Source organism: Pseudophryne corroboree, chromosome 6 (assembly GCF_028390025.1).
Source record: "Pseudophryne corroboree isolate aPseCor3 chromosome 6, aPseCor3.hap2, whole genome shotgun sequence".
Classification (NCBI taxonomy): Eukaryota; Metazoa; Chordata; class Amphibia; order Anura; family Myobatrachidae; genus Pseudophryne; species Pseudophryne corroboree.
In genome coordinates this window covers 642,280,211-642,306,784 of record NC_086449.1, presented here as the reverse complement: position 1 = coordinate 642,306,784, position 26,574 = coordinate 642,280,211, and the positions used below count along the sequence as shown (strand labels likewise).

Sequence of the window (26,574 nt, the reverse complement as noted above, 5' to 3'; positions counted from 1 at the left end):
CAGGGGGAGGAGCCATGACACAAGGGGGAGGAGCTAGGCCAGCAGTATAATTCCTCTACTATCCACGCCACCAACTATTACCATAAGTAACCCGATGGCCAGCAAAGCAAGCCACGGAGCCCGAAGCGCGGCGAGCGTACATATCTGATACCCTGTTCGGACGTGGCTCCTCCCCCTGGTGATGTGGCTCCGCCCCCTGGTGACATCAGAGGTCCCTTACCCCACTCCGATTTGGTTGTGTCTAGGGGCCTAATTCTGCGTTGATCGCAGCAGCAAATTTGTTAGCAGTTGGGCAAAACCATGTGCACTGCAGGGGGGACAGATGTAACATGTGCAGAGAGAGTTAGATTTGGGTGGGGTATTCAAACTGAAATCTAAATTGCAGTGTAAAAATAAAGCAGCCAGTATTTACCCTGCACAGAAACAATATAACCCACCCAAATCTAACGCTCTCTGCAAATGTTATATCTGACACACCACACCTGCAGTTCACATGGTTTTGCCAAATTGCTAACAAACTTGCTACTGCGAATAAGTCAGAATTACGCCCTATGTTACCTTTGTGCTCACTCCGATTTAGAACCAACCCCTGTTGGAGGGTCTGCATTTTACTCAGCATAAATCACCTAGAAGTGATGGCTAACCTTGACACTCCAGCTGTTGTTGAACTGCACATCCCAGCATGCCCTGCATCAGTTTTGCTATTTGGCCATACTAAAACTGATGCAGGGCATGCTGGAATGTGTAGTTCAACAACAGCTGGAGTGTCAAGGTTAGCCATCACTGACCTAGAGCGAGGCAAATCTGGGAGGGGTAATACCGAGCAGCAGCAGCGTCTGTTTAATAACCTGCGAGACAGCACGCAGCAGCAGCGCATCAGAGCCACTACTTGCGTCCTATCAGCTCTCAGTGATAGGCAGAGAAGCGGGGGGCGGGCATACACTAGTTGCGTCTCCTGCAGTAGGCAGCGCGCTATTGGCTGGCGGCGAGAGAGAGGCCTGGAGAGCAGGGAAGTGCTTACGGCGGGATCATCACCGTGTAATAGTCGCTAGGCCAGCTACGGAAACCCCCCCGCTACGGCTGTCACACACACGAAGCTGGACAGCGGTACAAGGTATGGATAGCCGACATACTGTACACGTGCTGCGCAGTCCTGTATGTGGCATGGCTCCCACGTGTGCTGACGGCGCCGGCGGGAAAGCGGAGACTCGGTGCCGGGATCCCCAGGCTGCGGCTGCATCATGTTATATCATATAGTATGTGTGACTGTGCAGTGCACGGGCACATGGAGATACAGCCAGCGCCGCCTGTGTGCAACGTGTTAAAAAACCAAGAAATAGTTATGACAGATACTGTAAATAAAACACACTTGAAATAAAAAACGTAATGACAGCGCTGGCAACACAAGACCCGACGCCAGCGCGGTGTCTCATTAAGTTTATTCTCTTTATTATTAAAATATAATTGTAATATATCAAACAGCTGCTTTTACCATCCCAGCACAAGACGTTATATTCTCTGCTTACTAAGCACACTACATGTGCCGCTATTTACTGCTGGAAAAAAAAAATTATGCAAAAAGAACAATACAAAAATTGTAAAAAAAACAGTTATGTTCGGTCATATTTTCATCATACTTGCCTACCTGACCCTCTCCATGAGGGAGAAAATGCTCTGTTCCTGGACTTTCCTGGTAATGTATGATTGCCATCACCTGTGGTGAGCTAGTTAATTGTTAAAAAAGGTGTTTCTCATGGAAAGGGTCAGGTAGGCAAGTATGCAGTAATGTCAGTGGGAATTTCCCACTGTTACTTGGTCCACTGTCTGATCCTGCGGAACTCCGTCAGCGGTCAGCCACAGAACACTTCAAGTTCTGTGCGTGGGTTGGCGGGCCGTGGGCGGGAGGACAAGACAGCGCAGGGTGGGCGTGAGGGAGCGCGTTGTGACATCAGCACGTCACATCCCGGCCAGGAACACAGCGCAGGGCAGCCAGGAGGGAGCGCGGTGTGACGTCACATCGCGAGCCGGCCGGTGCTGGACGGGTCTGTGTTTCAGGAGCGACCGTCCATTACCCCCAGGAATTTCATTTTTACCGCATTTGGGGTAATTTACCCCTGTTCCCTGACCACTGAATTAGAGAGTCGAGGGTGACTTCAGTAATATAAAGATGGCAAGGCTGACTTATCACCGCCCCACCATATTGTGCCAACCAGTAACTGAGTACTTTTGGTCAAAGAAAAAACGGTCACAGCTTTATTTCCACACAACACAAATACAAACCAAACTTAGGATAAGGAAAGGAAAGTGGTGCACAACTCTCACAATGTTATATCACCTGGGGCATGCTTGGCCCAACCTTGTGGGCGTGCAGACCACTCCCCCTACATTGGGGACCAGCTACCATTTACATAACATCTTTCCGTTATGCACAACCCGTACTAATTGGTGACTTATGAGAGGCATTCTGACAATCACCCACTTACCATGCCTTGTGCACCGCTCCTTCCCCGCCTACATACTGCGAAAGAAAAAATGGAAAAACGTATTTTTAACAAAATTGTTATTTTTATGTGTGTATATATATATATATGACATTATATCTATATCAATGCACACAAAACAGTCTTGAGCAAGAATACATTCCAGGACACACACAAAATTCATCAAACCCCCCCCCCCCCCTCCCTCCTGCAAATCAGGCTTTTGGCGAGCTGTTGACGTGCCTACAGTATACCACAATATAGCCTTGCATGAATCGTCGACCTGCGCTAAACCTACCTCCAAGTCCATCTCACCTGACAGATGGGTGGGCAGCAACATGCTTGACAAAATAAGCTTGGGCAGAACATTACTTAATGGTACCTAACCATAGTTTGACTATGGACATATGGCTTTTTGACTTTTAGTATGACATTAATATGTCTTGTGCACTTTATAGTGCAGTGTGTATGTATGTATGTACAGTATGTATGTGGTGGTTGTGCTTTTATATAATGTATATATAATCTTTTACATTAGTCATGTAGTCTTGAATTTCCTCTAGTAGATAATTAGAAAAGTGGATGTAAAATACAACTTTGTAGGAGTATATATTGAATATTCTAATGTTTTTTTTTTCTTTTTCAGAATTTTGACGTTTCAGAAAAATATTACTTGTAGTTTCCAAGATGTCTAAAATAGAGAAAATGAGCATTCTTGGTGTGCGGAGTTTTGGAGTGGAAGACAAGGACAAACAAGTCATAAATTTTCTCAGTCCACTTACAGTTTTGGTGGGACCAAATGGTGCAGGGAAAACTGTAAGTCTGATTTATTTTTTTCATTGACTGAAATGTCAAATCATATTAGATTTAAGTTATTACAAGCATGGTCTACAACTATAAATGAAATGTTAGATTGCACCATTTGTTTTTTTGTTGTGTTGAGTAATTATTGTTTCTCTGACGTCCTAGTGGATGCTGGGACTTCCGTAAGGACCATGGGGAATAGCGGCTCCGCAGGAGACTGGGCACAAAAGTAAAAGCTTTAGACTAGCTGGTGTGCACTGGCTCCTCCCCCTATGACCCTCCTCCAAGCCTCAGTTAGATTTTTGTGCCCGAACGAGAAGGGTGCAGGCTAGGTGGCTCTCCTGAGCTGCTTAGAAGTAAAAGTTTAAATAGGTTTTTTATTTTCAGTGAGTCCTGCTGGCAACAGGCTCACTGCATCGTGGGACTAAGGGGAGAAGAAGCGAACTCACCTGCGTGCAGAGTGGATTGGGCTTCTTGGCTACTGGACATTAGCTCCAGAGGGACGATCACAGGTTCAGCCTGGATGGGTCCCGGAGCCGCGCCGCCGGCCCCCTTACAGAGCCAGAAGAGCGAAGAGGTCCGGAGAAAGCGGCGGCAGAAGACGTTCCTGTCTTCAAATAAGGTAGCGCACAGCACTGCAGCTGTGCGCCATTGCTCTCAGCACACTTCACACTCCGGTCACTGAGGGTGCAGGGCGCTGGGGGGGAGCGCCCTGAGACGCAATAAAACACTATAAAAACCTTATATGGCTAAAGAAATGCATCACATATAGCTCCTGGGCTATATGGATGCATTTAACCCCTGCCAGTTTTCCTGAAAAAAGCGGGAGAAAAGGCCGCCGTGAAGGGGGCGGAGCCTTTCTCCTCCGCACACAAGCGCCATTTTCTTTCACAGCTCCGCTGGAAGGACGGCTCCCTGACTCTCCCCTGCAGTCCTGCTACAAGAATCAGGGTAAAACAAGAGAGGGGGGGGGCACTATTGGCAGCAAATATAAAACAGCAGCTATAAAGGGAGAAACACTTATATAAGGTTATCCCTGTATATATATAGCGCTCTGGTGTGTGCTGGCAAACTCTCCCTCTGTCTCCCCAAAGGGCTCGTGGGGTCCTGTCCTCTATCAGAGCATTCCCTGTGTGTGTGCTGTGTGTCGGTACGTTTGTGTCGACATGTATGAGGAGAAAAATGATGTGGAGACGGAGCAGAGTGTCTGTAACAGTGATGTCACCCCCTAGGGGGTCGACACCTGAGTGGATGTACTGTTGAAAATTACGTGACAGTGTCAGCTCTGTATAACAAAAACAGTGGTTGACATGAGACAGCCGGCTACTCAGCTTGTGCCTGTCCAGACGTCTCATAGGCCGTCAGGGGCTCTAAAGCGCCCGTTACCTCAGATGGCAGATACAGACGCCGACACGGATACTGACTCCTGTGTCGACGGTGAAGAGACAACCGTGATTTCCAGTAGGGCCACACGTTACATGATTGAGACAATGGAAAATGTTTTATACATTTCTGATAATACGAGTACCACCAAAAAGGGGTATTATGTTCGGTGAGGGAAAAACTACCTGTAGTTTTCCTGAATCTGAGAAATAAAATGAGGTGTGTGATGATGCGTGGGTTTCCCCCCGATAACAATTGATAATTTCTTAAAGTATTGGCTGTATACCCTTTCCCGCCAGAGGTTAGGGTGCGTTGGGAAACACCCCCTAGGGGGGATAAGGCGCTCACACGCTTGTAAGAACAAGGGCTCTACCCTCTCATGAGATGGCCGCCCTTAAGGATCCTGCTGAAAAAAAGCAGGAGGGTATCCAAAAATGTATTCACACACATACTGGTGTTATACTGCGACCAGCAATCGCCTCAGCCTGGAGGTGCAGTGCTGGGTTGGCATGGTCGGATTCCCTGACTGGAAATATTGATATCCTAGATAAGGATAGTATATTATTGCCTATAGAGCATTTAAAAGATGCATTTCTATATATGCATGATGCACAGCGGAATATTTGCCGACTGGCATCAAGTGTAAGTGCGTTGTCCAATTCTACCAGTAAAATGGTCAGGTGATGCGGATTCCAAACGGCATTTGGAAGTATTGCCTTTGCAAGGGGACATTTGGGTCGTCGGTCTTTTAGACCTGGTGGCCACGGTAACAACTGGGAAATCCACGTTTGTACCCCAGGTCGCCTCTCAAAATAAGACGCCGTATTATCAGGCGCAGTCCTTTGTTGGCAAGCGGACAAAAGGTTCCTCTTTTCTGCTCGTGACAGAGGGAGAGGAAAAAGGCTGAAGAGATTAGCCAGTTCCCAGGAACAGAAACCCTTTCCCGCCTCTGCCAAGCCCTCAGTATGACGCTAGGGCCTTACAAGCTCAGGCACGGTGGGGGCCCGTTCTCAATGAATTTCAGTGCGCAGTGGGCTCACTCGCAAGTAGACCCCTGGATCCTTCAGGTAATATCTCAGGGGTACATATTGGAATTCGAGACGTCTCCCCCTCGCAGTTTCCAAAAGTCGGCTTTACCGACGTCTCCCTCTGACAGGGAGGCAGTTTTGGAAGCCATTCACAAGCTGTATTCCCAGCAGGTGATAATCAAGGTACCCCTCCTGCAACAGGGAACGGGGTATTATTCCACACTATTGTGGTACCGAAGCCAGACGGCTCGGTGAGACCGACTCTAAATCTAAATCTAAAATCAAAAATCTTTGAACACTTACATACAGAGGTTCAAATTCAAGATTGAGTCACTCAGAGCAGTGATTGCGAACCTGGAAGAAGGGGACTACATGATGTCTCGGGACATCAAGGAGGCTTACCTTCATGTCAAAATTTACCCTTCTCACCAAGGGTACCTCAGGTTATGGTACAGAACTGTCACTATCGGTTCAGACGCTGCCGTAGGGATGGTCCACGGCACCCCGGGTCTTTACCAAGGTAATGGCCGAAATGATATCCCTTCGAAGGAAGGGAATTTTTAGTTATCCCTTACTTGGACGATTCCCTGATAAGGGTAAGATCCAGGGAACAGTTGGAAGTCGGTGTAGCACTATCTCAGGTAGAGTTGCGGCAGCACGATTGGATTCTCAATATTCCAAAATCGCAGCTGGTTCCGACGACTTGTCTTCTGTTTCCTAGGGATGATCCTGGACACAGTCCAGAAAAAAGGTGTTTCTCCCTGAAGAGAAAGCCAGGGAGTTATCCGAGCTTGTCAGGAACCTCCTAAAACCGAACCAAGTCTCAGTGCATCAATGCACAAGGGTTCTGGGTAAAAATGGTGGCTTCCTACGAAGCAATCCCATTCGTTAGATTCCACGCAAGAACTTTCAAGTGGAACCTACTGGACAAATGGTCCGGGTCGCATTTTCAGATGCATCAGCGGATAACCCTGTCACCAAGGACAAGGGTATCCATCCTGTGGTGGTTACAGAGTGCTCATCTTCTAGAGGGCCGCAGATTCGGCATTCAGGACTGGGTCCTGGTGACCACGGATGCCAGCCTGCGAGGCTGGGGAGCAGTCACACAGGGAAGGAATATCCAGGGCTTAGGGTCAAGCCTGGATACATCACTTCACATAAATATCCTGAAGCTAAGGGCCATTTACAATGCTCTAAGCTTAGCAAGACCTCTGCTTTAAGGTCAGCCGGTGTTGATCCAGTCGGACAACATCATGGCAGTCACCCACGTAAACAGACAGGGTGGCACAAGAAGCAGGAGGGCAATGGCAGAAGCTGCAGGGATTCTTCACTGGGCGGAAAATCATGTGATAGCACTGTCAACACATTCCGGGAGTGGACAACTGGGAAGCAGACTTCCTCAGAACGACCTCCACCCGGGAGAGTGGGGACTTCACCCAGAAGTCGTCCACATGATTAAAAAACTCGACAGGTATTGCGCCAGGTCAAGAGACCCTCAGGCAATAGTTGTAGACGCTCTGGTAACACCGTGGGTGTACCAGTCAGTGTATGTGTTCCCTCCTCTGCCTCTCATACCCAAGGTACTGAGATTGATAAGATGGAGAGGAGAAAGCACTATATTCGTGGCTCCGGATTGGCCAAGAAGGACTTGGTAACCGGAACTTCAAGAGATGCTCACGGAGTATCCGTGGCCTCTACCTCTAAGAAGGGACCTGCTCCAGCAAGGACCCTGTCTGTTCCAAGATTTACCGCGGCTGCGTTTGACGGCATGCCGGTTGAACACCGGATCCTGAAGGAAAAAAGGCATTCCGGATGAAGTCATCCATATCCTGATCTAAAGCCAGGAAGGATGTAACCGCAAAAACATTATCACCGCAATTGGCGAAAATATGTTGCGTGGTGCGAGGCCAGTAAGGCCCGACGGAGGAAATTCAACTGGGTCGATTCCTACATTTCCTGCAAGCAGGATTGTCTATGGGCCTAAAATTTAGGATCCATTAAGGTTCAAATTTCGGCCCTGTCGATCTTCTTCCAGAAGGAACTGGCTTCAGTTCCTGAAGTCCAGACTTTTGTAAAGGGGGTACTGCATATACAGCCTCCCTTTGTGCCTCCAGTAGCACCCTGGGATCTCAATGTGGTTTTGGGATTCCTAAAATCACATTGGTTCGAACCACTTGCCACAGTGGATTTAAAATATCTCACATGGAAAGTGGTAATGCTGTTAGCCCTGGCTTCAGCCGGGCGCGTATCAGAATTGGCGGCTTTATCCTATAAAAGCCCTTACCTGATATTTCATTCGGATAGGGCGGAATTGAGGACTCGTCCTCAATTTCTCCCTAAGGTGGTTTCAGCGTTTCACATGAACCAACCTATTGTGGTACCTGCGGCTACTAGGGACTTGGAGGACTCCAAGTTGCTGGACGTAGTCAGGGCCCTGAAAATATATGTTTCCAGGACGGCTGGAGTCAGAAAATCTGACTCGCTGTTTATACTGTATGCACCCAACAAGCTGGGTGCTCCTGCTTCTAAGCAGACGATTGCTCGTTGGATTTGTACTACAATTCAGCTTGCACATTCTGTGGCAGGCCTGCCACAGCCAAAATCTGTTAAAGCCCATTCCACAAGGAAGGTGGGCTCATCTTGGGCGGCTGCCCGAGGGGTCTCGGCTTTACAACTTTGCCGAGCAGCTACTTGGTCAGGGGCAAACACGTTTGCTAAATTCTACAAATTTGATACCCTGGCTGAGGAGGACCTGGAGTTCTCTCATTCGGTGCTGCAGAGTCATCCGCACTCTCCCGCCCGTTTGGGAGCTTTGGTATAATCCCCATGGTCCTTACGGAAGTCCCAGCATCCACTAGGACGTCAGAGAAAATAAGAATTTACTTACCGATAATTCTATTTCTCGTAGTCCGTAGTGGATGCTGGGCGCCCATCCCAAGTGCGGATTGTCTGCAATACTTGTATGTAGTTATTGTTACAAAAAAAATCGGGTTGTTTATTGTTGTGAGCCATCTTTTCAGAGGCTCCTCTGTTATCATACTGTTAACTGGGTTCAGATCACAAGTTGTACGGTGTGATTGGTGTGGCTGGTATGAGTCTTACCCGGGATTCAAAATCCTTCCTTATTATGTACGCTCGTCCGGGCACAGTATCCTAACTGAGGCTTGGAGGAGGGTCATAGGGGGAGGAGCCAGTGCACACCAGCTAGTTCAAGCTTTTACTTTTGTGCCCAGTCTCCTGCGGAGCCGCTATTCCCCATGGTCCTTACGGAAGTCCCAGCATCCACTACGGACTACGAGAAATAGAATTATCGGTAAGTAAATTCTTATTTTATCTACTGTGATCGTTTCTGTATAATGTTGTGTGTAAGTGGGAATAAATTCACTAGTTTAGGAATATAGAAATATTGAAAGAATAATTTTCGCTGCGTATTATCTAGTTTTAGGTGTGTGCATTTAGTCAAGATCTTGGCCCTCATTCAGAGTTGATCGCTCGCTGCCGTTTTTCGCAGCGCAGCGATCAGGTTAGTACTGCGCATGCGTATGCACCGCAATGCGCACGCGCGTCGTACGGGTACAAACAGCATCGTTGCTCTGCAATACTTCTAGCGACGAATCCATTCGCACAACCGATCGCAAGGAGATTGACAGGAAGAGGGCGTTTATGGTTGTCATCTGACCATTTTTTGGGAGTGGTAGGGAAAATGCAGGCGTGTCCAGGCGTTTGCAGGGCGGGTGTCTGACGTCAATTCCGGGACCGGACAGGCTGAAGTGATTGCAAGGACTGAGTAAGTCCAGAGCTACTCAGAAACTGCAAAAAACTTTTTCGTCCCGCTCGGCTGCACAAGCGCTCGCACTCTTGCAAAGCGAAAATACACTACTCTAGAGGCGGCGACTATCTGATCGCTGCTCTGCAAAAAATAGCTAGTAAGTGATCAACTCGGAATGAGGGCCCTTGTTCTTTGCACCACTTAATGCGTTTTCTCATACGTCCTAGAAGATGCTGGGATCACATCAAGAACCATGGGGTATAGACGGGATCCACAGGAGACATGGGCACTTTAAGACTTTCAAAGGGGTGTGAACTGGCTCCTTCCTGTATGCCCCTCCTCCAGACTCCAGTTTAGAATCTGTGCCCAGGCAGACTGGATGCACACTGAGGAGCTCTACTGAGTTTCTCTGAAAAGACTTATGTTATGTTTTTTATTTTCAGGGAGGCTGCTGGCAACAGACTCCCTGCTTCGTGGGACTTAGGGGAGAGAAGTCAGACCTACTTCTGTGAGTTTAAAGGCTCTGCTTCTTTGACTACAGCACACCATTAGCTCCTGAGAGTCTGATCGCTAGGTACGCCTAGATGCTCGTTCCCAGAGCTCGCTGTCACCCCCTTTGCAGAGCCAGAAGTCAGAAGACAGGGTGAGTAGAAGAAGATCAGAAGACTTTAGTGACGGCTTTGAGGTACCTCACAGCGGCCGCGCTGCGCCCCATGCTCCCACACTCAGAGGCACTACAGGGTGTAGGGCGTGGGGGGGGGGGGGGGGGGCTGGGCAGCATTTTAGCCTCAAATAACTACCTGGCAAGAGCGGACTAAGTGCCAGGGCACTGTCCGGACCCCCGCCAGTATACATTTATTTAAAAAAAGAGCGGGTCTGAAGCGCGCCATTATGGGGGCGGGGCTTAGCCCACACAGCACACAGCCCGGCGCCATTTTCTCTACACAGGCTGCAGAGATGCTGGTCCTTCCTCACACTGCTGTACAAGTAACAGGGTGCAAAACGGGGGGGGTGGGGGGGTGCACAGTGATTTTGGTGCAATATATGTAACTTATTGAAGCGCTGCAGGTCTTGGACATTTTCTGTAATATATCTCCTTTTGTGTCTCTCTGACAGGCTTTACGGTGGGTCTGTCCCCTATAGGCCCAGTGTATCTGCGTGTGGTGGGTGCACGTGTGTCGGCATGTCTGAGGCAGAGTGCTCTTCCCAGGAGGAGACCATGTTAGGGACACAAACGGTTGTGGGAGTGACCCTGTCAGGACCGCCGACACCTGATTGGGTGAATGTTTTGAGTGCTTTGAATGCAAATGTGGTTCTGATAAATAAAAGATTGGATAAATCCGAGTCTCAGAACCAGGCTTGGAAGAAATCCGTAGAGGATGTGTTGTTTCAAGTCCAGACCCCCTCGGGGTCACAAAAACGTTAATTTGTCCATCTGGCAGACACGGATACCGATACGGACACTGACTCAAGTGTCGACTATAGTGATGCCAGATTAGATCCAAAACTGGCAAAGAGCATTCAGTACATAATTGTGGCTATAAAAGATGTATTACATATCACTGAGGACCCTACTGTTCCTGATACTAGGGTCTGTATGTATAAAGGGAAGAAGCCAGAGGTAACATTTCCTCCCTCTCATGAACTGAACACGCTTTGTGAAAAGGTTTGGGAAGGTCCTGACAAAAGGTTTCAGATTCCCGAAAGGATTGTAGTGGCGTATCCGTTTCCCTCTGGGGATAGGGAAAAATGGGAGTCACCCCCCATTGTGGACAAAGCTCTGTCACGGCTGTCCAAAAAGGTGGCTCTCCCGTCCCCTGACATGGCAGCTCTTAAGGACCCTGCGGATCGTAGACAGGAAAATACATTGAAATCCATTTATGTCACCACGAGTACGCTACTCAGACCAGCCATTGCATCTGCGTGGGTGAGTAATGCTATCGAAAAATGGGCAGATAACTTGTCATCTGAAATGGATACCCTGGATAGGGATAACATTCTTTTGACACTAGGTCATATCAGGGATGCTGCAGTCTACCTAAAGGAAGCTGCGAGAGATATTGGCCTCTTGGGATCACGGGCCAATGCCATGGCAGTCTTAGCTAGGAGAGCACTGTGGATTCATTAATGGAATGCTGATGCTGAGTCTAAGAAAGCTATGGAGTCTCTACTGTATAAAGGTGGTGTGTTGTTTGGTGACGGCCTCGCTGATTTGGTATCTACGGCTACCGCCGGTAAGTCATAATTTTTACCTTATGTGCCTGCACCACAAAAGAAAGCACACCACTATCAGATGCAGTCCTTTCGGCCCAATATATACAGAAAGGGCAGAGGGTCTTCCTTCCCTGCTACTGGAGGAAAGGGAAAAGGTAAACGATCACCGGCCTTGTCCGGTTCCCAGGAGCAGAAGTCCTCCCCGGCTTCTGCCAAGTCCACCGCATGACGCTGGGGCTCCTCTGCAGGAGTCCACACCGGTGGGGGCACGTCTCAAGCTCTTCAGTCAGTTCTGGGCTCGTTCGGCCCTGGACCCATGGGTTTTAGAAATAGTGTCCCAAGGGTACAAACTGGAGTTTCAAGACGTCCCCCCTCACCGATTTTTCAAATCAGCCTTACCAGCTTCTCTTCCAGACAGGGAGGTGGTATGCGCCGCAATACAAAAATTGTGTCACAATCAAGTCATTGTCAGGGTTCCCCTGTCACAACAGGGAGAAGGCTTTTATTCGAGCCTGTTTGTGGTCCCGAAGCCAGACGGCTCAGTCAGACCAGTCCTGAACCTCAAATCCCTCAATTTCTACCTAAAAAAATTCAAATTCAAGATGAAATCTCTCCGGGCAGTGATCTCCAGTCTGGAGGAGGGGGATTTTATGGTGTCAGTAGACATAAAGGATGCCTACTTGCATGTTCCCATTTATCCCCCACATCAGGCTTACCTGAGGTTTGCAGTTCGGGATTGTCATTACCAATTTCAGACGTTGCCGTTTGGTCTGTCCACGGCGCCGAGGGTTTTCACCAAAGTAATGGCCGAAATGACGGTTCTCCTACCCAAGCAAGGAGTCGCAATTATCCCGTACTTGGACGATCTCCTGATAAAGGCGAGATCAGGGACCAATTGATGCAGAACATTGCGCTCTCCCTGACAATTCTGCAGCAACATGGTTGGCTCCTAAACTTGCCAAAATCACAGTTGGTTCCGACGAGACGGCTGTCGTTTTTGGGAATGATTCTGGACACAGAATTACAGAGAGTCTTTCTTCCAGTGGAAAAGGCGCTGGAAATTCAGAACCTGGTCAAACAAATGCTGAGTATCGATCCATCAATGCACTCGGTTGCTGGGAAAGATGGTGGCGGCCTACGAGGCCATTCAGTTTGGCAGATTCCATGCCAGAGTGTTTCAGTGGGACCTGTTGGACAAGTGTTCCGGTTCCCATCTGCACATGCACCGAAGGATAACCCTGTCTTCCAAGACCAGAATCTCACTCCTGTGGTGGCTGCACAGCTCTCACCTCCTAGAGGGACGCAGGTACGGGATCCAGGACTGGATCTTAGTGACCATGGATGCGAGTCTCCGAGGCTGGGGAGCAGTCACGCAGGGGGAAAGCTTCCAGGGAAGATGGTCAAGCCAGGAAATGTGTCTACACATAAACGTTCTGGAGTTAAGGGCCGTTCACAACGGCCTTCTGCAAGCGGAACATCTTCTTCGCAATCGGCCCGTCTTGATTCAGTCGGACAACATAACAGCAGTAGCGTACATAAACTGCCAGGGCGGAACAAAGAGCAGAGCGGCAATGACAGAGGCCACAAAGGTGCTGCATTGGGCGGAAAGGCATACAAGCGCTCTGTCAGCGATCTTCATTCCAGGAGTGGACAACTGGGAAGCAGACTTCCTCAGCAAACACGATCTCCATCCAGGAGAGTGGGATCTTCATCAAGAGGTCTTTGCAGAAGTGACAAGTCTTTGGGGAATTCCTCAAATAGACACGATGGCGTCTCGCCTCAACAAGAAACTTCAGAGATATTGTTCCAGGTCGAGAGACCCTCAAGCAATAGCAGTGGACGCCCTAGTGACACCGTGGGTGTTTCAGTCGGTGTACGTGTTTCCACTTCCACTCATTCCAAAAGTGATAAAGATCATAAGAAGAACAAAGGTTCAAGCGATCCTCATTGTTCCAGACTGGCCAAGAAGGGCTTGGTATCCAGATCTTCAGGAATTACTCATAGGAGATCCCTGGTCTCTTCCTCTGAGGGAGGATATGTTACAGCAGGGGCCGTGCGTTTTTCCAAGACTTACCGCGACTTCGTTTGATGGCTTGGAGGTTGAACGCCGGAACCTAGCACGAAAAGGTATTCCAGAGGAAGTGATCCCCACTCTTATCCAGGCCAGGAAGGGAGTAACGTCTAAACATTACCACCGTATTTGGAGAAAATACGTGTCTTGGTGTGAATCCAAGAAGGCTCCTACGGAAGAATTTCAGTTAGGACGTTTTCTCCATTTTCTACAAGCTAGTGTGGATGCGGGCCTAAAGTTGGGCTCAATTAAAGTTCAAATTTCAGCTTTATCGGTTTACTTCCAAAAACAATTGGCCTCCCTTCCAGAAGTTCAGACCTTCGTGAAAGGCGTGTTGCACATCCAACCTCCCTTTGTGCCCCCTGTCGCACCATGGGATCTTAACGTTGTGTTGCAATTTCTTCAATCTCATTGGTTTGAACCTTTACAGAAGGTAGAGTTTAAATTCCTTACTTGGAAAGTGGTCATGCTGTTGGCCTTTGCGGCCTTGTCTCACAAGAGCCCTTATTTGATCGTCCATGAAGATAGAGCAGAGTTGAGGACTCGTCAGCAGTTTTTGCCGAAAGTGGTTTCGTCGTTCCACTTGAACCAACCTATTGTGGTGCCAGTGGCTACTGACGCCTTGCTGGAATCGAAGTTTCTCGATGTAGTGAGAGCTTTGAAAATTTATGTCGCCAGAACGGCTCAGTTTAGGAAAACAGAGGCTCTGTTTGTCCTGTATGCTCACAATAAAATTGGGGCTCCTGCTTACAAGCAGACTATTGCGCGCTGGATCTGTCATACGATCAAGCAGGCTCATGCTACGGCTGGATTGCCGTTACCGAAATCAGTAAAGGCCCATTCTACCAAAAAGGTGGGCTCGTCCTGGGCAGCTGCCCGGGGGGGCTCGGCATTACAACTCTGCCGAGCAGCTACGTGGTCGGGTTCAAACCCCTTTGCGAAGTTCTACAAGTTTGATACCCTGGCTAATGAGGACCTCATGTTTGGTCAATCGGTGCTGCAGAGTCATCCGCACTCTTCCGCCCGTTCTAGAGCTTTGGTATAACCCCATGGTTCTTGATGTAACCCCAGCATCTTCTAGGACGTATGAGAAAATAGGATTTTAATACCTACCGGTAAATCCTTAATCTTAGTCCGTAGAGGATGCTGGGCGCCCGTCCCGGGTGTAGTATGGTATCCCGGCGTCCGGGCTCCCGGTGACCAGCATACCGGCGCCGGGAGCCCGACCGCCGGCATACCGACAGCGTGGCGAGCGCAAATGAGCTATTTGATTCTCCCTCCAGGGTGGTCGTGGACCCCCACGAGGGAGAAAAAGTGTCAGTATGTCGGCTGTCGGGATTCCGGTGCCGGTATACTGTGCGCCGGGATCCCGACAGTCGGCATACTGAAGACCACCCCCCGTCCCAGTGCTTACTGTATCTGCAGTTATTAGTTGTGGTTACACACATGTTGTGTTACGTTTATAGTCAGCCTGCTGCTGATGTTGTTCATGCCGTTGACTTGCGTTGTGTTAAATGCCATGTTGTACGGCGTGCTCGAGGTGTGAGCTGGTATGTATCTCACCTTAGTTTAACAATAAATCCTTTTCCTCAAAATGTCCGTCTCCCTGGGCACAGTTCCTATAACTGGAGTCTGGAGTAGGGGCATAGAGGGAGGAGCCAGTTCACACCCCTTTGAAAGTCTTAAAGGTCCCATGTCTCCTGTGGATCCCGTCTATACCCCATGGTTCTTGATGTGACCCCAGCATCCTCTACGGACTAAGAGAAAAGGATTTACCGGTAGGTATTAAAATCCTATTTTTGCTTGATTTTACAGTATCGGTTTTCAGCAAGGGAAAAACAAATTCCACCTACTGTACATCATAGCAAGAGTGCATCCAGTCCATTACAAAACATAATAAAAATCCTACGTAATGTACCATCGCAGGTTTTCCTGCATCTAGCAAACAAATTTTAAATTGACACATCACATATTCATTTACAGATATGTGATGAAGTAAAGATCAACTTCATGTTTGTTACATGTATAGAGCTAAAAAAACATTTTAATTATTGTACTAACTTTAGTTCCGTGGGCTCTGTCTTCTGCTCTCCTACTGATAATTTCAACATCACAGTATCGACAGGTTACGTGTGGACATATGAAATGTTGGCATTGGCAGAATGTCGACAATAGGGTTGGAGAATCAGGAATATTAAACATATTTAAAAATCCTGATCAAAAACGGTGGGTATCAGAAAATCAGGGAATTTTTCTGATTCTCTGACAGATCAACAATCATCGATGACAGCTGATCAGTCCTGTCGGGGAATTGCTCCTAATTTTAACACACAAAGCTTTGGAGGATAGTTCTTTATCATCCAAGTTGGAAAGCCTCCACTACAGTTCAACTTGGGATGAAAAAAATCTGTTTTGTTCCGATACCATTGCAAAAGAAAATATACTCCTCCTAAGTGATGGCAAATCTTCTCCAATGCCCACTTTTTAGAGAGAAATTCTTTTTCAGTCGTGGAATAATGGTCTTCCTGGGGAAAGAGTTTCTGATTCAAACAGCCCCGAAACCAACATTGGAAGCATTAGTTTGCACAATATATTGTTTAGAGAAATCAACTATTGTAAGCACCTGGTTTTTATAGAGCATTTGTTAAATACGGGTGTAGTATGGTATGCCGGCGACCAGCATACCGGCGCCGGGAGTCCAACCGCCGGCATACCGACAGCGTGGCGAGCGCACGCTGCGGGCACGGTGGCGCGCTACACATGCCACGCTATTTTATTCTCCCTCCAGGGGGGTCGTGGACCCCCACGAGGGAGAAAAAGTGTCGGTATGTCGGCTGTCGGGATTCTGGCGCCGGGATCCCGGCAGTCGGCATACTGAAGACCACCCGTTAAATAGAGGCGAATGCTAAATTTCATAAAGGGTCCACTTCTGATTGTTTGCAGCAGATTTACTAAATTTGTCAAAGGTGCAGTCACCATTGAAAATTGACTAATAGACTTTTTGAAGAGTACCCTGCCAACCCTAGAAAACAACGCTAGTGCTTCTCGCTTAGGTTTTCTTTAAGGCCTGCACCTTATTTACCATGGTCTTAAGACAATTTCCTACTACATAACCCATATATTTGGTTTCTTTTCTTTTCCCCTGGCACATAAATTTAAAGTTAGCAGTTAAGGCTGCATTCTGTAATGATTGGAGCTCAGCCAAATATGGTTTTAATGTGCCTGCCAATGAGTACTGTTAAAACTACGTCATCCATGTAGGCAGCAGCATAATTTTCATGAGGCTGGAGAACCTCATATATAATTCTCTGAAAGGAAACAGGGGCCCCATGAAGCCCAAAGGGCATAGTAACCCACTGGAACAAGCCCAAGTGGGTAGAAAAGGCTGTCTATTTCTTATAAAATGCGATTGCATCGCAGTACTGAATGAAGCTGAATAAGGCCCTCTGCCCTCTCTTGGCACATTTTATTTCAATACAATTTGGGCACATGACTACTATGTGAGTGTACGTGGTTAGTACCGTATGGTAAGCACAGAGTTTTCCCAATGAGAATTTGTACTATAGCAGCAATTTGCCTGTTCTAAGCATAGATTCAACCGTTTTAAATTAAAATGTTTGTGTCATGCAGTCTAATATTTAGCATCAATAACACAGCCTAATTAATATCTTAATCCCATAGATTGTAAGATTGCGAGCAGGGCCTTCCTACCTCTGACTTTTGTTATTACCCAGTTTTGTCTTATCATTGTGTCTGGTTGTAAAGCACAACTGAATTTGCTGCACGTTCATTAGGTCCCTCGTGGGCGGCTCGCCGAGGCGCTACTGCTGAAAAACTCTGCAAGGCAACTACGTAGTCTTCTATTAGCACGTTCCAGAGGTTTATGCCTTTGATAACTTTTGCCTCTCAGGATGCTTCCTTTGGGTGTCGGATTCTCCTGTCTACTCAGGAGCGTCCCCATCCTTAGGGGAAACTGCTTTAGGACATCCCCAAAGTAAGGACTGTGGATCACTTCTCTGATGAAGAAAACAAGAGTTATGGTAGACTTACCATTGTTAACTTTTTTATTGTTCGAGGTCCATAGGATCCACAGGGCGCCCACCCTGACGCATCTGTCTTGGGGGGAATATTTTTTGTGTTTTTCCCTTTTTGATGTTTCCCTCCTCTGCTATGTGGAAGAGTGTGCCTTTTATGTTCAGGTCTTCCTTCTCTCCTGAAATCCTTCTCCTGCCTTAGAATTGTTAACAAAACTGGCTTCCCTAGGTCGGCGTTGGGGTATATGAGGAGGAGGACAGGAGCATCTTGGGAGCTAAAAGCTTAACAGTGTGGTGCCCAACAACTCTTACCACCTTCACCCCCTCCCCAATGTAAGGACTGTGGATCCTATGGGGCTTGAAGAAAAAGAGTTAACCATGGTATGTTTACCATAACTCTTGTTTTTTTGGTGGTCAACATTTCATATCAATGAGGAGATTGTGTTGCCAACCTTTTACCCACAGCCTGTTGATGAGTAGGAGAATTGTCTATATGTAATAGGTTTATCTAAGGTTAAAATTCTTCAGAATACAGACAGTTGTTTGGTTTTGGTGGGATCTCAAAAAGGTCATGCCACTTCAAAGCTGTTTCTAAATCATGGGTTTTCTCTGACGTCCTAGTGGATGCTGGGGACTCCGTCAGGACCATGGGGATTAGCGGCTCCGCAGGAGACAGGGCACAAAAATAAAGCTTTAGGATCAGGTGGTGTGCACTGGCTCCTCCCCCTATGACCCTCCTCCAAGCCTCAGTTAGGTTTTTGTGCCCGTCCGAGCAGGGTGCAATCTAGGTGGCTCTCCTAAAGAGCTGCTTAGAAAAAGTTTTTAGGTTTTTTATTTTCAGTGAGTCCTGCTGGCAACAGGCTCACTGCATCGAGGGACTTAGGGGAGAGAAGTGAACTCACCTGCGTGCAGGATGGATTGGCTTCTTAGGCTACTGGACACCATTAGCTCCAGAGGGAGTCGGAACACAGGTCTCACCCTGGGGTTCGTCCCGGAGCCGCGCCGCCGACCCCCCTTGCAGATGCCGAAGATGGAAGAGGTCCAGAAGCAGGCGGCAGAAGACTTTTCAGTCTTCCTGAGGTAGCGCACAGCACTGCAGCTGTGCGCCATTGTTGTCACACACTTCACACCAGCGGTCACGGAGGGTGCAGGGCGCTGCAGGGGGCGCCCTGGGCAGCAATGAGAATACCTTGTTCTGGCTAAAAAATACATCACATATAGCCCCTGGGGCTATATGGATGTATTTAACCCCTGCCAGGTCTCAGAAAAACGGGAGAAGAAGCCCGCCGAAAAGGGGGCGGGGCCTATTCTCAGCACACAGCGCCATTTTCCCTCACAGAAATGCTGGTGGGAAGGCTCCCAGGCTCTCCCCTGCACTGCACTACAGAAACAGGGTTAAAACAGAGAGGGGGGGCACTTATTTGGCGATATGATTATATATATTAAGATGCTACAAGGGAAAAACACTTATATAAAGGTTGTCCCTGTATAATTATAGCGTTTTGGTGTGTGCTGGCAAACTCTCCCTCTGTCTCTCCAAAGGGCTAGTGGGGTCCTGTCCTCTATCAGAGCATTCCCTGTGTGTGTGCTGTGTGTCGGTACGTGTGTGTCGACATGTATGAGGACGATGTTGGTGAGGAGGCGGAGCAATTGCCTGTAATGGTGATGTCACTCTCTAGGGAGTCGACACCGGAATGGATGGCTTATTTAAGGAATTACGTGATAATGTCAACACGCTGCAAGGTCGGTTGACGGCATGAGACGGCCGGCAAACCAATTAGTACCTGTCCAGGCGTCTCAAACACCGTCAGGGGCGTTAAAACGTCCTTTTACCTCAGTCGGTCGACACAGACACAGACACGGACACTGACTCCAGTGTCGACGGTGAAGAAACAAACGTATTTTCCTTTAGGGCCACACGTTACTTGTTAAGGGCAATGAAGGAGGTGTTACATATTTCTGATACTACAAGTACCACAAAAAAGGGTATTATGTGGAGTGTGAAAAAACTACCTGTAGTTTTTCCTGAATCAGATAAATTAAATGAAGTGTGTGATGATGCGTGGGTTTCCCCCGATAGAAAATTATTGGCGGTATACCCTTTCCCGCCAGAAGTTAGGGCGCGTTGGGAAACACCCCTTAGGGTGGATAAGGCGCTCACACGCTTATCAAAACAAGTGGCGGTACCGTCTCCAGATAGGGCCGCCCTCAAGGAGCCAGCTGATAGGAGGCTGGAAAATATCCTAAAAAGTATATACACACATACTGGTGTTATACTGCGACCAGCGATCGCCTCAGCCTGGATGTGCAGCGCTGGGGTGGCTTGGTCGGATTCCCTGACTGAAAATATTGATACCCTTGACAGGGACAGTATTTTATTGACTATAGAGCATTTAAAGGATGCATTTCTATATATGCGAGATGCACAGAGGGATATTTGCACTCTGGCATCAAGAGTAAGTGCGATGTCCATATCTGCCAGAAGTTGTTTATGGACACGACAGTGGTCAGGTGATGCAGATTCCAAACGGCACATGGAAGTATTGCCGTATAAAGGAGAAAAAGACAACGTCTTTTCAGCCTCAGTCCTTTCGTCCCCATAAGGGCAAGCGGGCAAAAGGCCAGTCATATCTGCCATGGGATAGAGGAAAGGGAAGAAGACTGCAGCAGGCAGCCCATTCCCAGGAACAGAAGCCCTCCACCGCTTCTGCCAAGTCCTCAGCATGACGCTGGGGCCGTACAAGCGGACTCAGGTGCGGTGGGGGGGTCGTCTCAAGAGTTTCAGCACGCAGTGGGCTCACTCGCAAGTGGACCCCTGGATCCTACAAGTAGTATCCCAGGGGTACAGATTGGAAATTCGAGACGTCTCCCTCTCGCAGGAAAGGGGTATTATTCCACACTATATTGTGGTACTGAAGCCAGACGGCTCGGTGAGACCTATTCTAAATCTGAAATATTTGAACACTTACATACAAAGGTTCAAATCAAGATGGAGTCACAGAGCAGTGATAGCGAACCAGGAAGAAGGGGACTATATGGTGTCCCGGGACATCAGGGATGCTTACCTCCATGTCCCAATTTGCCCTTCTCACCAAGGGTACCTCAGGTTCGTGGTACAGAACTGTCACTATCAGTTTCAGACGCTGCCGGTTGGATTGTCCACGGCACCCCGGGTCCTTACCAAGGTAATGGCCGAAATGATGATTCTTCTTCAAAGAAAATGGACGATCTCCTGATAAGGGCAAGGTCCAGAGAACAGTTGGAGGTCGGAGTAGCACTATCTCAAGTAGTTCTACGACAGCACGGGTGGAGTCTAAATATTCCAAAACCGCAGCTGTTTCCGACGACACGTCTGCTGTTCCTAGGGATGATTCTGGACACAGTCCAGAAAAAGGTGTTTCTCCCGGAGAAGAAAGCCAGGGAGTTATCCGAGCTAGTCAGGAACCTCCTAAAACCAGGAAAAGTGTCAGTGCATCATTGCACAAGGGTCCTGGGAAAAATGGTGGCTTCTTACGAAGCGATTCCATTCGGCAGATTTCACGCAAGAACTTTTCAGTGGGATCTGCTGGAAAAATGGTCCGGATCGCATCTTCAGATGCATCAGCGGATAACCCTGTCTCCAAGGACAAGGGTGTTTCTTCTGCGGTGGCTGCAGAGTGCTCATCTACTAAAGGGCCGCAGATTCGGCATTCAGGACTGGGTCCTGGTGACCACGGATGCCAGCCTGAGAGGCTGGGGAGCAGTCACACAGGGAAAAAATTTCCAGGGAGTGTGATCAAGTCTGGAGACTTCTCTCCACATAAATATACTGGAGCTAAGGGCAATTTACAATGTTCTAAGCTTAGCAAGACCTCTGCTTCAAGGTCAGCCGGTATTGATCCAGTGGGACAACATCACGGCAGTCGCCCACGTAAACAGACAGGGCGGCACAAGAAGCAGGAGGGCAATGGCAGAAACTGCAAGGATTCTTCGCTGGGCGAAAAATCATGTGATAGCACTGTCAGCAGTGTTCATTCCGGGAATGGACAACTGGGAAGCAGACTTCCTCAGCAGGCACGACCTCCACCCGGGAGAGTGGGGACTTCATCGGGAAGTATTCCACATGATTGTGAACCGTTGGGAAAGACCAAAGGTGGACATGATGGCGTCCCGCCTGAACAAAAAACTGGACAGGTATTGCGCCAGGTCAAGAGACCCTCAAGCAATAGCTGTGGACGTTCTGGTAACACCGTGGGTGTACCAGTCGGTGTATGTGTTCCCTCCTCTGCTTCTCATACCCAAGGTACTGAGAATTATAAGACGTAGAGGAGTAAGAACTATACTCGTGGCTCCGGATTGGCCAAGAAGGACGTGGCACCCGGAACTTAAAGAAATGCTCACAGAGGACTCATGGCCTCTGCCGCTAAGAAGGGACTTGCTTCAGCAAGTACCAGGTCTGTTCCAAGACTTACCGCGGCTGCGTTTGACAGCATGGCGGTGGAACGCCGGATCCTAAGGGAAAAAGGCATTCCGGAAGAGGTCATTCCTACCCTGGTCAAAGCCAGGAAGGAGGTGACCGCACAACATTATCACCACATGTGGCGAAAATATGTTGCGTGGTGTGAGGCCAGGAAGGCCCCACGAAGAAATTTCAACTCGGTCGATTCCTGCATTTCCTGCAAACAGGAGTGTCTATGGGCCTCAAATTGGGGTCCATTAAGGTTCAAATTTCGGCCCTGTCAATTTTCTTCCAGAAAGAATTGGCTTCAGTTCCTGAAGTCCAGAAGTTTGTCAAGGGAGTATTGCATATACAACCCCCTTTTTGTGCCTCCAGTGGCACTGTGGGATCTCAACGTAGTTCTGGGATTCCTCAAATCACATTTTAAACCGCTCAAATCTGTGTATTTGAAATATCTCACATGAAAAGTGACCATGCTGTTGGCCCTGGCCTCGGCCAGGCGAGTGTCAGAATTGGCGGCTTTGTCTCACAAAAGCCATATCTGATTGTCCATTCGGACAGGGCAGAGCTGCGGACTCGTCCCCAGTTTCTTCCTAAGGTGGTGTCAGCGTTTCACCTGAACCAGCTTATTGTGGTACCTGCGGCTACTAGGGACTTGGAGGACTCCAAGTTGCTAGATGTTGTCAGGGCCCTGAAAATATAGGTTTCCAGGACGGCTGGAGTCAGGAAAACTGACTTGCTGTTATCCTGTATGCACCCAACAAACTGGGTGCTCTTGCTTCTAAGCAGACGATTGCTCGTTGGATTTGTAGCACATTTCAACTTGCACATTCTGTGGCAGGCCTGCCACAGCCTAAATCTGTCAAGGCCCATTCCACAAGGAAGGTGGGCTCATCCTGGGCGGCTGCCCGAGGGGTCTCGGCATTACAACTCTGCCGAGCAGCTACGTGGTCGGGGGAGAACACGTTTGTAAAATTCTACAAATTTGATACCCTGGCTAAAGAGGACCTGGAGTTCTCTCATTCGGTGCTGCAGAGTCATCCGCACTCTCCCGCCCGTTTGGGAGCTTTGGTATAATCCCCATGGTCCTGACGGAGTCCCCAGCATCCACTAGGACGTCGGAGAAAATAAGATTTTACTTACCGATAAATCTATTTCTCGTAGTCCGTAGTGGATGCTGGGCGCCCATCCCAAGTGCGGATTGTCTGCAATACTTGTACATAGTTATTGTTACAAAAAAATCGGGTTGTTATTGTTGTGAGCCGTCTGTTCAGAGGCTCCTACGTTTGTCATACTGTTAACTGGGTTCAGATCACAAGTTGTACGGTGTGATTGGTGTGGCTGGTATGAGTCTTACCCGGGATTCAAAATCCTTCCTTATTGTGTACGCTCGTCCGGGCACAGTATCCTAACTGAGGCTTGGAGGAGGGTCATAGGGGGAGGAGCCAGTGCACACCACCTGATCCTAAAGCTTTATTTTTGTGCCCTGTCTCCTGCGGAGCCGCTAATCCCCATGGTCCTGACGGAGTCCCCAGCATCCACTACGGACTACGAGAAATAGATTTATCGGTAAGTAAAATCTTATTTTCAACCTGCGGCACTCCAGCTGCTGTGGAACTATCCCAGCAGGCCCTGCCATAGTTTTGCTATTAATACATGCCAAAACTGTGGCAGGGCATGCTGGGATGTGTAGTTCCACAGCAGCTGGAGGGCCACAGGTTGAAGACCCATGTTCTAAATGGTTAAGAGCAGTGATCACGCATACATATATAAAAGAAAAATAGCAACCAATCACATACTGTTTATCATTACTCTGTTGCCTTTAAAAAAAAGGTAGACAGCATCTGATTGGTTGCTATGGGCAACATCACCAAATCTCTGTTTTAAAAGCTTTAGTAAATTTACCCCTAAGGGTCCAATTAATGGAGCGGTGGCCACCTCTTGGGTAAATAGAGCTCCCTTCTCCTTCACTGTGCTTTGGCAAATCAGCGGACTCAACATCTATCCGAACCTTCACTAGTCATTATCCATTGGATATAGTATACTCTACAATGTCTCAGTTTGAGAGACATAGAGCTCTGTTCCGCAAACCTTTCCACATGAATTAAGTATCCCTGCTATTTAGCAAAGGGTTAACAGAGAAGATAACTTTATCTTCTCCGTTAAATACCTGCTCCTGCGATATCTCACTAGAGAGCAAGCCATTGCTATTCATATACTAGCAAAACGTTAAGAAAATGTGTAAAAGCTGACTTCTCAGAATGGCGAAGTGTGAAAAAAATCCTTATTTTAGCAGAAAATGTCAACAAATTATTAGCACCGATTATTCCTTTTCTTTAAAATATTCCATGACAGCTCAGGTTTCCCACCCATGCTGCTTCAGATGTTACATATTTTTAAGAAGCAGCTTATCACTGGAAGACACAATGAAAGAGGAGCTCCACTAAACACCTTCTTTTTTAACTATTTGGTAGTTGAGAGCTGCCATGGAGTATTTTGAAGGAAACAAATTATGTGTGTGTATAAGTAGCATTTCTCCAGCAGGGTCCACAGGTTATCCACAGGATAACAATGGGATATGATGGAGCGACAGCGGATTGGCACCAAACAATCACAAGCTTTCAGTCTTTCCAGGATGCAACGGGCTCGTCCATATATCCCCGCCCACTGGCTCAGGCAAATCAGTTTTTTATTTGGTGCGGCAGGAGCCGGACCATAGTCAGACGGCTGCTGTTCTTGGCAGCCCTAAGCTTTCTTATTTTATTTTTATAGTCTTACTATGTTTTGACTGATCCTGGGTCGCAACAACGCTTACCCATGCGTATAGTGCTGTCTCGACGGGCGTCTGTGTCGGATATACTAGCAGGTCCAGCAGATGTTACCAGGCTGTGGCCGGAGCACGGGGAGAAGATAAGGCATCGGTTCCACGTAGTCGGGGAATACGGACACAGCCGCACTGTATTGGGAGGAGACTACCAAACAGTAGCTGATGCGCCGCCAGCACGGGTGCTCCAGCGCTAGGCCTTAGGGATCATAAGGCACCAGGATTAGTATGAGGCTGCGATCTCTAGGGTTGATGACAGCGGTGGGGAGTTAGACGCTCTCCTGGTCGCCCTTCCCCCCAGTTCATGACCAGTTTCCGCGCGTCTCCCGCCATGAACGGTTACCTTACTTCCGTCTCAGACGCTACCACGAGGGATCTCGTTGCAGCATAGGCCGCTGCGTTTGTGTTCACTAAATACTACCGCGAGGAGACCCGGTCGCAGTACAGGTGTCTGTGTGACCGGTGCGTCTGTATGCACAGTGTGTCTGTCCACTTAAAAGTTCCCGGAGCGGCAGTGTACACTAGTAGCGTCTGGATCCACTCAGCGTTCGCTAACGTATTGATCGGTTTTGGAAGTGAGGTGAGTCTCCCTGTATCCCACTCTACTGAGTCCGGGTTATACAGCACTAAATTTCTATCTACTTTTGTCAGTATGAATAGTTAAATTTAAGTGCCTATTGCATATGAGACTGTGTACATTACTGTGGTTTTCTTCGAATTGCTTCTGAATACTTTAAGATCTGTATAAAACAGAATTCAGTAATATGTACTCCTACATACTTGAAAATGTGTTTGTAGTTGATTATGTGCTCATATGACTAATATATAACGTGACTGACTACTAGTGTGATTGCTGACTTTAATATATGTTTGTCAGTTTTTTCTTCTGGTCCTCAATGCTGGTGCATGGGTAGGGTCAGATTGATATAGCTTTAGAAGGTTAAAGTGATTACAGTCACAAATTGTGTAGTACACTGTGAAAGTGCTGATTATTTATCATGTCTAAGAGCGGCAAAGGTGACGAGGGTACACTCACAGTAACACCAACACTCATATCATGTTTGTCTTGCAAAACTGTATTATCCTCTCAGGATCTGGTACAGGATGGTTTATGTACAAATTGTTTTGCGTATCAGCAGATTACAAGGCAGATCCCTGTTCAACGTCAGGTACAGATAGATCCACCTTGGGCGATGTTTGCACAGACCTTGTCCAGTATAGCTGAACGGGTAATTCCTACAGCTTCACTACCAGGAATTGGGTACACTAAAAACCCATACATGCAGCTCCCTACTTACGGTATATCATTTCCCTCACCAGCTTCTCCTAAAAGACAAGCTGATAAACCAAGTGTAAGTAAACCGTCAACTCACAGGCTACACAGGATCATTCATCGGATGATGAAAGCTCTATATACTCTACTTCGGAATACGAAGAACAAGGACATAACAAGAACAAGAAATAAAGGCCATTCTATCCTTAGAGGATTCAGCAGAGCCTGTGTTAAAAACCAAGGCACCTGTATTTAA

General features: G+C 47.9%; 1 protein-coding gene across 1 annotated transcript in view; it reads left to right on the top strand.

Moving 5' to 3' along the window:
• Nucleotides 1-881: 881 nt before the first annotated feature.
• The window catches only part of RAD50 (RAD50 double strand break repair protein), a 442,933-nt gene continuing 417,240 nt past the window's right edge, over nucleotides 882-26,574 (top strand). The window contains exons 1-2 of the mRNA XM_063928180.1: nucleotides 882-1,114; nucleotides 3,127-3,296. Coding sequence (XP_063784250.1) covers nucleotides 3,168-3,296 — 129 coding nt within the window. The 5' untranslated portion in view covers nucleotides 882-1,114; nucleotides 3,127-3,167. The remainder of the gene's footprint in view (nucleotides 1,115-3,126; nucleotides 3,297-26,574) is intronic.